This window comes from Drosophila eugracilis, unplaced genomic scaffold (genome assembly GCF_018153835.1).
Source record: "Drosophila eugracilis isolate 14026-0451.02 unplaced genomic scaffold, ASM1815383v1 contig_498, whole genome shotgun sequence".
Classification (NCBI taxonomy): Eukaryota; Metazoa; Arthropoda; class Insecta; order Diptera; family Drosophilidae; genus Drosophila; species Drosophila eugracilis.
In genome coordinates, this window is record NW_024573369.1 from 375,665 (window position 1) to 387,650 (window position 11,986).

At 41.7% G+C, this 11,986-nt stretch overlaps 1 protein-coding gene across 1 annotated transcript; it reads right to left on the minus strand.

Annotated features, from left to right (window-relative positions):
- Positions 1–4,025: 4,025 nt before the first annotated feature.
- Positions 4,026–11,515, minus strand: LOC108105391 (probable ATP-dependent RNA helicase CG8611). The gene is made up of 5 exons (XM_017211934.1): positions 11,378–11,515; positions 9,328–11,318; positions 8,839–9,266; positions 4,915–5,104; positions 4,026–4,854 (listed from the first exon to the last, which is right to left on the minus strand). Exons 1-5 carry the CDS (start codon positions 11,435–11,437, stop codon positions 4,596–4,598), a joined length of 2,928 nt encoding a protein of 975 aa, XP_017067423.1. The 5' UTR covers positions 11,438–11,515; the 3' UTR covers positions 4,026–4,595.
- Between the last annotated feature and the right edge of the window lie 471 nt (positions 11,516–11,986).

Genomic DNA, 11,986 nt, shown 5'->3' on the forward strand with positions numbered 1-11,986 from the left:
ATTTAAATTTAATTTATGGCCACATACCTCAGTTTTCGATACTATTTAATCTTTATAATTATTGTGCTCGTTTACCTTAATTTTTGATACGAATCTTGGCATTTCCGTATGTCATTTTCACTTCCATTGTGAAAGAAGATAAGAAGATTTCTCGTACATTTGTATATTTAAATTTTCCTTTGAAACTCCAATTGTATTTGGCAAAGCATATCCCTATTTTTGGGGCTATATATGTGTATATGTATGTATATATTTACATACATGCTTCGTCGGACCGCCGATTGCATTTGGCAGAGCCCCCGTAAAGCCCCACTTGTGGTTTGCGCAGCAACTACATATGTAGATCGGCATATTAATTTGTCCCACGAGGCACCGATTCATAGCTCGGCAATTAGACAAATTTATCATTATTAGAATTTATATTTTCAAAAATTAATTTATGGCCACCTACCTCAGTGTTCGATACTATTTAAATTTCATAATTAGTGGGGTTTACCTTGATTGTCGTCACAAAACTTAGCATTTTCGTGTGTGATTTTCTTTGTGAAAGAAGACTTCTCATGTATGTATGTATATATGCATACATTATTCTTTGATCACCAAGCATTGGCATTGCATTTGCCACAGCTCCGCAAAGCCCCATTTTTAGTTTGCAAATAGATAAATTTATCATTATTAGAATTTATATAGAAGCAACTATTTTAAGGCCACTTACCTCCATTTTCCATATTATTAAAATCAGATAATGCTGCACCTACCTACCTACCTACGTTTGTCAAATTACTTTCAAATTTCTTGCCATTTCAATATAATAAATATTGATTTATATACTTATATACTCATACGTATGCGCCTTAATCATATAATATTTTTACAAATATGATCGGTTTTACTACTTTTCTTTTGATTTTCTTTGAATTACTTTAATGACCCTAATGACCTTTCTCTTAACAAAACCAATTTTGTATGTGATTTATCAATAAAAAATAACCACTTACCCCAATTTTGTATATTTTCGAGGTTTTTAGGGAATACGTAGTTGTTGAGCTATTTACCGTTTATTTCCTCTTCGTACAAACATACATATATTCTTACCTCCATCCAAATCTGCATATGTGTGTACATGTGTATGTAGATGGGGACTCTATATTTTCACTTGTCCAGCGGAGCACCCTTTGCAATTTGGCATAAAAAATTAGCTAAGTTCACCATGTAAACGTTTTATATTAAATATACATTGATCAAAATTCAAAACATAGTACTTCTATCACTTTATCTAAAGTTTTAAGCTAATACTTAGCATTTTTTAAACGGAGTAACAAAATTTGCTTACAGCTCCGTGCTGCCACTCGTTAAAAATGGCAAGTGCAAGAAATGGGAGAGCGGGTGGCGGCTTAGGAAGCTATTCCAAGATCCTCTCCTTACTTCGCCTCTCTCAAAGTTCATCCTCTCCTTCTTTGACAAATCAAACAAATACAAATATACCCATCAAATGTATGTACATATGTACATATGTATGTAAAGGAAGACGCCCACACCTACAAGGGAAAAAAAGCAGCAAAATTCATAGAGTAAAAAGTAGATGTTGATTTACCTTATTTACTCCTACAATAAAAACTAAAAGCACAGCCCAGCGATCACCATATTTTACGTTTCTAACTATTAGTTACACTATTTACGCACAATTTTAAAATTTGCATGCAATCCAGCCTTGCCACTCGTTACCACAGACAATTATAAAACAAGGCAGAGGGCGTCTCTCTCAAAGTTCTCCTCTCTCCTCTTTGACAAATTTTTCAAATACCAATAAACGCATCGCCATTTAAATGTTTGTATGCATGTAAGAGATGATGACGCGCCCACATCAACGGTGTCCCCGTCGGGTACAGCTTGCATTTAAACATAAAAAACATCTAAACTCACCATTTTAACAATAAATATTGTTACCAACTTAAAGCACAGTCCTGCGATCACTTCTTTTTATGTTTTTATCAATAATTAACACTTCTTAAACGGAGCAACCAAATTTGCGTGCACTCCAAGGAGCACAATGTTGCCAACTTAACAGAAACTGAAAATCAAATTACGCCGTAGACGTGAAAGAGAAGGCAAGATTTCCGTTGATCTACAGTAGCTCCAAGCTTATTTCGTGCAAGAATATATCAAAGTTTAAATTTGAAACCGCTACTAAACTAGCAGAGATATCAAACAAATTTAAACGCAGTAATGTTAAGAATGTCGCACAATATAACTTTGATTTATTCTTGCACGAAATAAGCTGGGAGCCACTGTAGGTTTCGCATCTGTTGTCTTCCATTTTTTACTCTCCTTTTTCACAAGGCAATTTAACCGTTGCAAATTCAAATTTAAACTTTAGAGAACAGGAGGAGCTGTAATTATTACAAACAAAACACAGAGATGATATTTATTTCAGGTTAATTAAATTGAATGTAAATATATAGAAAATTATAAATAGAAAATGCTAGTTAAAGCGCCCAAAACCATCAATAAAAAGAATTAAGTTTCGGATGAACATCCTCAACTCTAGAACCACCAAAAATGTTGGTTAACAGCCAACATCTGTTGGTAATCCCCTTTTCAGCCCATTCGATTGATTTAAGCCCAGTGTTCGCAAGTGTGATTAGGACCGATCTAATTGGATCAACCTCCTGCTGGCCAGGATCTACCGAAGGAAGGGAAAGTGAATGTGGAAAAGTGGCTTTTCACCACCCTCTCTCCTCGTCTCGTTGAGCCAAAAAGGGTTGGCCGTGGAAAATTGCTAATGTGATTGCACTAATGGCTCGAATTATAGACGCATTGGGGTAAATTAAAATCCTCCACTCGATTGGAAGACCATGTCCAAGTCCAGGTCCATGTCGATGTCTATGTCCAAGCGGGGGTGGTAATAAAGTTGTAGTGCCGCACTAACAATGCCCTTTTGTTTGGTTGGTCAGGTGCAAATGTTGCATGTTTTTCCTCAGTCACTCCCCCACATTCTCCAGCTCTCTTTTTTGTTATTGAAATAAAAAAAAAGGTGGTTAGGGTTGATGGGGGGCTTTTTCCCGTCATCGAGTACAACCCAAAACAGCTGTCAGCATTTTTTGTCGTCTGGAAAACTCTAATGTGGCCCACGGCGTTGACAACTGGGTGGAGCTGAATATAGAAGGGGGCTCTTCTATTGGGGTAGAGGGTGGCTAAGTGACAATTATTTGTGCTAGTTGCGGGCTCGGTTGCCCAAAGTATTAGTTACGTTACGCGATTGGTTAGCGTTAAGTGGACGCCAATCGCATTTGTTGATCAGAAAAGTGAAGTTATTTCAAGGTTTTGACTTTGAGTATTAAATATAAGTAATTAGAAATGTATAAAAATATAAAAAATATAAATTTATATTTAAATAAACTAGTTTTTATTATGTTTAACTCAAGTAAGCTTATAAAGTTGAGTTGGTATTGAAAAACTTTAAATATTCATCTAGTAATATAATTTAACAAAAGAAAATGTACTAAAAACCAATAAAATGATCATTTTCTGAGCATACAGAATAACTTTTAAGAAAAACGTAAGCTTTTCCTATTAAATTTCCCTCCTAAATGGTAATATTACACATAATGACATACGTTTTCCAGCTAGACTTTCGCCACTATTTCCACCTTTCCAGAAATACGCCTGACCACAAGTCCTCAACTGAAGTACACCCCATAATTTCCCTTTCCCTTACCAATATTCCCCCCCATAAGTTTCCCTTTAATGGACGCATTTATACCAAAATATTATTTCATATGTTGACACTCGCACGTAATTAGGAATACAAGGTTCATGCCTGATTGACTTTGACTTTGAGTGACATATATATAGTACACTATATAGTATATAGACTTGGCCTAATTAAAAATCAATCGTTGAGGGGCTAATTAGGGTCCTTTCATTTCCACCATCAAAAGGCCGCAATTAAAGGCCATAATACCCAACGCCCCGCGCCACGTGTCCTGGCCAGAAAATTGAGAACATAAAAAACACAGAGTTTGTTTAGTATTTATATTTATCTGATATTTATTTATGCCTTGTCCAACAAATTATGCGCTTCAGTTGCATAAAAAGCCAACACGTGCCGACCTCTGACCTCCCGCCGCCGTCACCGCTCGGTGACATTTTCAAAACTGAATGAATCTGCAGTGAGCGGAAAATGGATTTCTAATATTTTCCTCATACAAAAAAAAATGGAACGAACATATTACGGCGCAAGTAATCAAAAAAACAAGGAAAAAATAAGGAAAAACTGTTGGGAAAAAATAAAAGAGGAAGCTTAAAATATGCTGGCAGGCGGCCACAACTTTTCCCGCAGGACGTCCGGGCTTAAAAGTTGAGAAAAATGAAACTTTTATGAGCGCATCTCCTTGGGTTTTTCTTAGATTTTCACTCATATATATATAATATATATAGAGCAATTTTCTTTTCGATTAAATGCTTGAGCAGGCACAGCGGACAGGCAAAATGGCGCGCATAAAGTGCCGCAAAATGCTCCGAACTCCATCCGGACCATCCTCGTCCTCCTCCTGGTCTTCCTCCTTCTAATCTTTGCAACTGATATCCTCCTCCTACGCCTGCTTTCGCCGCTTGGCAGGTCCCTCTGCCGGCAGTCCACTGTCGAACTCGGACATATTCAGGGTCCTCGATTTGCCCATGCTCTTCATGAAGCTGCTGCGGCTCACTCCATTGCCTCTGGGTCCCTGGGGTCCCGGTTTCCGGTGATCAGCTTCCTTTGCTCCTCCATCCCGCTGCTGACGCACCTCTCCACTGACCGTCGTCGTGAAACGCCGCTTGGCCCGCTTCTGAGCCTGAATCTTCTCGGGATCTCTGTAGGATAGAAGTAAATCCATAAGTATAAGATCATATTGTGATCCTTCGATCCCTTACCTTTCCGTGTAGGTCAGTCGATTGGTGGGCGGTGCTGCCTTGGGGGCGGCATGCTGGGCGGCGAACTTGGAGGGCGCCTCCTTAAGTGCAAAGCTCTTGGCAAAGTGGCCCATGTGGGCGACGCGCACGTTGAAGATGGGCTTCAGCTCCTTGGGAAATGTCGAGTAGAACTTCATCCAGGACACAAAGGCTGAAAAAAGAACAGAAGCGGAGATGTTAATGCCTTTAGAATTAATTGATGTCTTGGCTTAAGTGCCAGGGCATGTGTGCATGTGTGCGTATGCTTTGTTTGTGTGTATGTGTGTGTGAGCCGCATTCATTACAAAATAAATTTGTTAAAATGACAAATGAGCAGTGTCAGCAGCAAAGGATTTCACATCACAATCATCCACAATAGACACAGGAGAGGCAAAGGAGGGGAAGAAGGGAATACATGTACATTGTGTACATGGATGTGGTTGGCTGTTGTGGGCATGTCCTTGCTAATTACGCAGCACTTATGCCAGGCAATTCCAAATTATACAACAATGATATCAAATTACCAACGGAGCAAGCAGCCACTCAGGACCACAATTGTTACCCCGGATAACCATCTCCATCTCCATATCCATGCCATGGAGTGGAGGTTATGTAAATGCGATGTGAAATGAAAAATGCAATGCAAATGGCTCAAAGGACGACACTTTCCAAAAATGAAACCAGACAGATGCGAGTGCTAGTTGTATATCCTTTTTTAAGGATATTCCTTAATTTCAAAGATTTTGGATGGGGGTAGAAAGTTGTTTATTGTTGGTTGGTCGAACTAGGATATAGGATAGGATAAAGTATAGGCTAAAAAAGTTTCTTATGATCTTCCTTTCCAATACTTTTTTAACTCTTTTAACCCTTAATGATACACAAACCCCCTTAAAACCCTTAACCTCCTGACTAGGCCTCTATTATTCATTAGTTAGTAAGCCACTAAATTAGCTTTAATAAACTGCTCGCACATCCGGGGTTCCCAGGAGTTGGTAATTGACTACCGAAGAACCGCATATCCCGGCCACAAGCATACACTCCCACTCACAACACACCCACCGAAACCTCCAGCTCCAGGATGACTCCGAGCTGAACTCGAGAAATCCCAAAAACAGGAAACAAAGAAGGAGGAGACGAGGCACAAGCCAGCCGAAATGGATGCAAAGACGTTCCTGCCCCGGCAATTAACTCGCAGCAGTCCTTTCTGCATCCCGAGTGTCCTTCTTTTGGGAGGGGAAAGAAAGAGGAGAGGGTGGTGACCCCCGCCAAAGTCTCAAAGTCAAGCTCTGGGCTTTCTGGTTCTGGCTTAATTGCCGCAAATGCGATTACTGCCAAGTGGCAGACATTAGGCAAACAAAAAGTATGACGGCAGCGGATGTTTAGAGACGTCTGCCAGCCGGAAGTGACGAATAAAATAAATGTCATTCGGGGGTAAGAATATATATATATATATGTATGTGGCATCCACCGCAGAAGCCGCACAAAATGGCTTTTTATATGCCATTGTCTCTGTCTCTCGGTGGTTTTTCGGTCTTCACTGGATATTTTTCTGGCTTTCAGGAGTGGGTTTTCCCCCGGATTTTTGTGGTGGTTTTTGTTTTTCATTTTTCTTTCTTTTTTTTTTCGTCAGCGCGTGTCCATGCGGTTTTGTGTAGGCGTGGCAAATTGTTGTGATTGTTTTTCTCAGTCTACCCATTGCCATTTCCTCAACACCCCCCAGAATGATGGGATTTCCACGTATCACTCGATGCCCAAACCGCAGAGGGGGCTTAGTGTTATTTCACCCATCAAGGGCTTAGCTCGGAAAATGGCATTAACAGAACTCTTTTTCATCGGGCTGAGGATAAGGCCAAAAGGACAAAGCCGGCAGAGAGTAAGCCATTAAAAGTGCCAAAAATGATTGTAAGTCAAAAGGGGAACTATGAGGATCAGAGTGGATGTCACAGGATTATCCATCATTTGGAAACAGATGTCTTTTGGGAGAGATAGAGATATCAGAAAATGAGGGGTTAGTCAAGTCTATCACTAAAAACTTCTATCAGAAGTGTTTTAATATTGTTTAAGAATATTTCTTAATAGGAAATTAACAGAAACTAATAACTGCCTTACAGCTCTGAAACGCACTGTAGCACGAACTACTGCATCTTGAGAAAAAAAAAACACAAAAAGATGAGGACAAAAAGTGAATTGCGAGTTGAAAATTGTTTCAATTACCGATGCAATGCCAGTCCTCGCAGATGTGCTTCCCTCTCTCTTTCCCAGCTTGTTTGTCTTAGCAATCGCCCCGTCTCTCTCTCCCTGCCTGCCTGCCATCTCTTTCTGGCTGCCTTTTATCTGCTGCTTTGTACAGTTTTGTTCAAGCGTAATACTTTTTAATGGCTTTTTGATTGGACGCAGCAGAGCAGCAGCAGAGCAGCAGCAGTAGCAGCAGAAGTAGTAGTAGGAAAACTGCATCCTACAGGAAACATTTTGGCCCCCCAAAATGGGCGGCTTCTTCCTTCTCATTCTCTCAGCCTGCTATAGCCATCCCTTTCGGGCATTTTGGCTGGCTCTGCTCTTAAGTTTTGCCAAGTGGCTTCCTGTCTTGACGCTTGACTCGGCGCTTAAGTGCAATTTGCGTTGCCATTTTGACCGACTCGGGACTCTAGATTCTCCCTATTTTAATATATATATATCTCTATATATCCTTTATCCTTTATTTATCTTGCTGTTTTGCCATTGTTTTGCGATATTTCGCTCAGTTTCCGTTTCCTGTTTCGAGTCGCCATTTCAGCCATCAAAGGAGTTTTCCTCCACTCTGACTTGTGCTTTTTGGGTGCCTTTCCCCCACATTTATGATTCATTTTGGCTGCCTGGCTCTATCTTTTCGATTAGAATCGTTTCCCTCGTTGCCGACCCCTTTATGTGTCAATCGCAGGAAAATGAGGAAAAACATCGTCTGGTTTTTCCGTTAACCCTTCAAAACGCGCCTTGGTAACATCTAATTAACTGGCTCTCTTTTTTTCTAGCCTTTTCCAACGCTGCAATTACATTTTCAGCAGGATAGTAAGGGTATAAGTAGGTGGTCGAGAGAAAGATACCTCGTAAATAGATTCGGTTAAGGGTAGCTTGACTATTCACTTGACTAGGGTGAATGATTTAGTAAGCCATCTTATATGCATTTTTAATTCCTATTTCTAGGACATGTTTTCCCCTAATAGTATGCCAAACCTCCTCTAAAACCGATATACCCCTTTTCTCAAAGGGTAGCCACACCCCAACTCTCGGTTTGAAAAGCAAATAAAATAAAATGTGGAAATAACTGGAGGCAGGAAAGGAAAAAAGGATCAGGCGATGAAAGAAGTCGCTGCTGGTCACTTGCCACGATGACGGACGAGGGTGGGCAGTGGGAGATTCAGTGGGTGGCAGATATAGCGGTGGTGAGTTCATTTGACACGCAATCGAAATTAACTTCAAATATGAAATAATTTTTGTGTTTTTAACGCGCGCTGCCCCGCAGGATGATAGCTGGGCTTCGAAAGAGTGGGGGCGTGGCTCGGGCTACCAACTTATAATTGGAAAAATAGCCAAGCGTTTGTATGTTCCTGTTTTTCCTCCTTTTTTTTTGTATTGTTGTTGTTGTATTTTAGCCACCCGAGTGTTGTAAAAAAAAACTCGTAATTACAAAGTTAATGTTCTTTGGTGAAAGGATTAAATTGCTAGTTTGTTCAGGGATCAGAGTTGGGGCAATTGGAAAAGTAAGTGCCATGGGAACTCCGGCCAATGGCACAGGACAAAGAAGGGTTCTCTCTCTATATATATTTTTCAAATAGGAAAAACCGAATTGGGTTCTGGTGGTAATGGAACGATTAAATGGTATTGATTGAAGGTGATATCCTGGAAAGGGTAGATAGAAAGGAAACCCACCTTTGCAGGACTTGTCCCGCAGCTCGCGATCATCTTCAAGCAATGTCTGGAACTTGTGCTGCAGATTGGAGGCCGCCTCTTGCACCGTCCTGGCCTCATCATCCTTGGGCAGCAGGGTTTGCAGATAGGCATACATGTCACCCTGTTGGATACGAATGCGTTTCTTCTCCAGATGCCTCACGAACTGTGCCTCGCTGGGTGCCAAAAAGAGGACAGCTCTACCCTTCCTACCCGCTCTGGCCGTTCGACCAACGCGGTGGACAAAGTCGGCTGTAGTCTGAGCCGGTGTATATTGCACCACAAGCTTGACATCGGGAACATCAATGCCGCGACCCACAACATCGGTGGCCAGAAGAACGCAGCTGGCACAGTCGCGGAAGCCACGGAAAACGCCCTGCCGCTCCGTTTGTGTCATGGAGCCATGGAGTCTTGGAAGAGGAAAAATCAACAATTAAAAGATGAAAATCATTTGGAAAACGAAAAATTTACTTAAAGAAGCGCAGACCCTGTAGCAAAGGTGTGTCTCCCTCATCCGAATCCTCTTCCTCCTGTTCGTCTTCCTCGTCCAGAACTCGTCTCGTCAACGCCTCGTTTAACATGTCATGATGGAAATTAACCATCTCCGTGGTGCTCATAAAAACAATTGCCTTGAACTCCTTGGGACTTGCGTCCAATTCCTTGGCTAGCAGTGAGGACAAGGTGACCAAGCGGAGTTTGGGTGGGACAACCACATAGCTGAGCTGGAGATTCTCAGGAATACTCAGCACACCCGTCACATCCTCCTGGTATTCACCCAGACCGTCGTCAAGCTCCATCAGAGCCTCAATGGTTTCCTTTTGATAGCCATCCTTGTTTTTTATAGCCGCACTTGCCGCCTCATCGCTGTTGTCTATGTACAGGGGATTCTTTAGCGTTAGGCCAGCTAGTTGCTGGACCTGTGGGGTCAGTGTGGCACTCAGAAGCATTCTCTGCAGTTGTGGTAGATCCTTGTCTTCGCACTCAGAGCGCTGCTTGTCAATGGCCTCCACCAGTTGCTTGACATCACGTTCATAGCCCATTTCCTGCATACGATCCGCTTCATCCAGGATGAGGAACTGCAGTTTGGTTAGCTTAAAGGAGACCGTGTGCAACAAATGATCCACCAGACGACCAGGTGTGCCTATCAGTATGTTGATGCCTTTCCGAAGTCTGGCCTTTTCGCTTTTTCTGCTCTCGCCACCCAGCAATGATCCCGGCACGATCCAAGTGTAGGGCTTGACTAGCTTCTGGACAAGTTCGTAAGTTTGTATTACCAATTCCCTTGTGGGCACAATGACCAGAGCCAGTACACCATCTTTCCGCTGAATTTTGGGCTGCTGTTTCTGCAGGAGTTCCACCAAAGGCAGGGCATATGCCAGGGTCTTGCCCGATCCCGTTTGTGAACGAACTAGCAAGTCCTTGCCCTGAAGTATCTCCGGTATCGCCTTCTGTTGGACAGTGGTAAGCTCTCGTATGCTAAGCAGATCTTCTAAGTTCTTAATAGAGTGTGGATGCAGTCCTAGGGTCGATATTTTGGTTCCCGAAAAGATGGTCTCCTTGACGGGCTTCACGGCCCGTTGTCCAAGTTGCTTGAGGGCCTCCACATCGCTTTGGTCGAAGAGGCCGACCTTCTTGGTGCGAAAACGATTTGTGGTTGAGGTTTCCTCAGCTTTTGTGGGTTTTTTAGAAGGTTTTTCGGTTTTAGCTGCTTGTGGTGAGGATTCTCCATCAGATTCAGCTGATTCTTTCCCGGACTCAGCTGATTCTTCATCTGCGATTGACTTCTGGGGTCTTTTTCCAGTTAAACCCTTGTCTTTTCCTGGCAAATCTTTTGTGGATCCTTTCTTCGCATCTTCTTCATCTTCAGTGTCTTCCGGATCCGCGCCAGCCTCTTCCTGTCTCTTTTTCCTCCTCTCCTCCTCGATTTGCGCCCGGAAAATGTCGCCTGCCCTTGGCAATTGATTGGGATTCATCGGTTTCCGATGGCTTTTCAAGGCACGGGTGAGCTGCTCATCGCTGAGCTTGCCCAAGGGCTTTCCCTGCTTCTGTTTCTTGCCCAACCTTTCAGCTCTGGTGATTTTTGGCTTGGCTTTGGCTTGGATGACCACCGGTTTTGTGGTTACATTCAGCATAAAATCATCGCCTAAAATGGGTTTAGCAGGTGGCTTCGAAGGGGTAACATTAGCAGTTTTAGCAGATGGCTTCGTAGGGGTAACATTAAACATCAGATCTCCAGTGGATAATGCATCTTTGGGTGAAGGTTTTGTCGAGAAAAGGGAAGGAGTAGAAGGCACTTTGACGGAGGAACTCGCAGCTACCGAAGGAATCTTAGATCCCACTTTCGCAGAAACTGCCTTTCTTCGCAACACAGTTGCCTTAACTTTAGGGCGCTCGTCATTGAATTTAAAGTCAAAATTCATAGAGTTTTGTGCACGTTTTTTACCCGATTGCAGTGGCCCTTCCTAAAATATAATAAACAATGTATGAAAATGTTTCTTTTCCTTCAACAAACTCCACTTACTTGCGGTTTTCTCTTGGCCGACGGCTTAAGATTTACATTCAGCGTTATATTATCTACCATTCTTGCGCATTTGTGGTGGAAAAGCGAAGGAAATCAAAGAAATTTTTGTAAATAAAATAAAACGTGCGCGCCTCTTCTTCTTTCTTATTGCCAGTCACAGAGAAACGTTTTCCAGTCAGCTGTAGCGGTTCAGTGCGGCCCATTGGAAATGTTATTGGTGTTGCCAGATAAACAGAAAACTTCCGTGCGCGCGAAGATTTCAATTTGGCCGTTATTAATATTAAGAAGTTTTATTATGCTGATTCTTCATTTACTTTTAAATTTGATTTAAAATGTTTATGTAGCTCTTGTTACAATTTATTTCCCTTATTATTTATTAGAATTTTTCAACTTTAAATGCCATATTCTTCTCAAAAATCCCACAACAACCGATTTAATATTGTATATTAATATATTTTATATTTTGGCAAATTCAGTAACATGGTTTGTTTATCGTTAAAGTAACTTTCTCTAAATATATTATGCTTACAACGAGATACGCAGGTGACACAAAAAAAAAAACAAAACCAACTGCCTTGGGCAGCCACGTGGTTTTAGGTTCCATCGTAA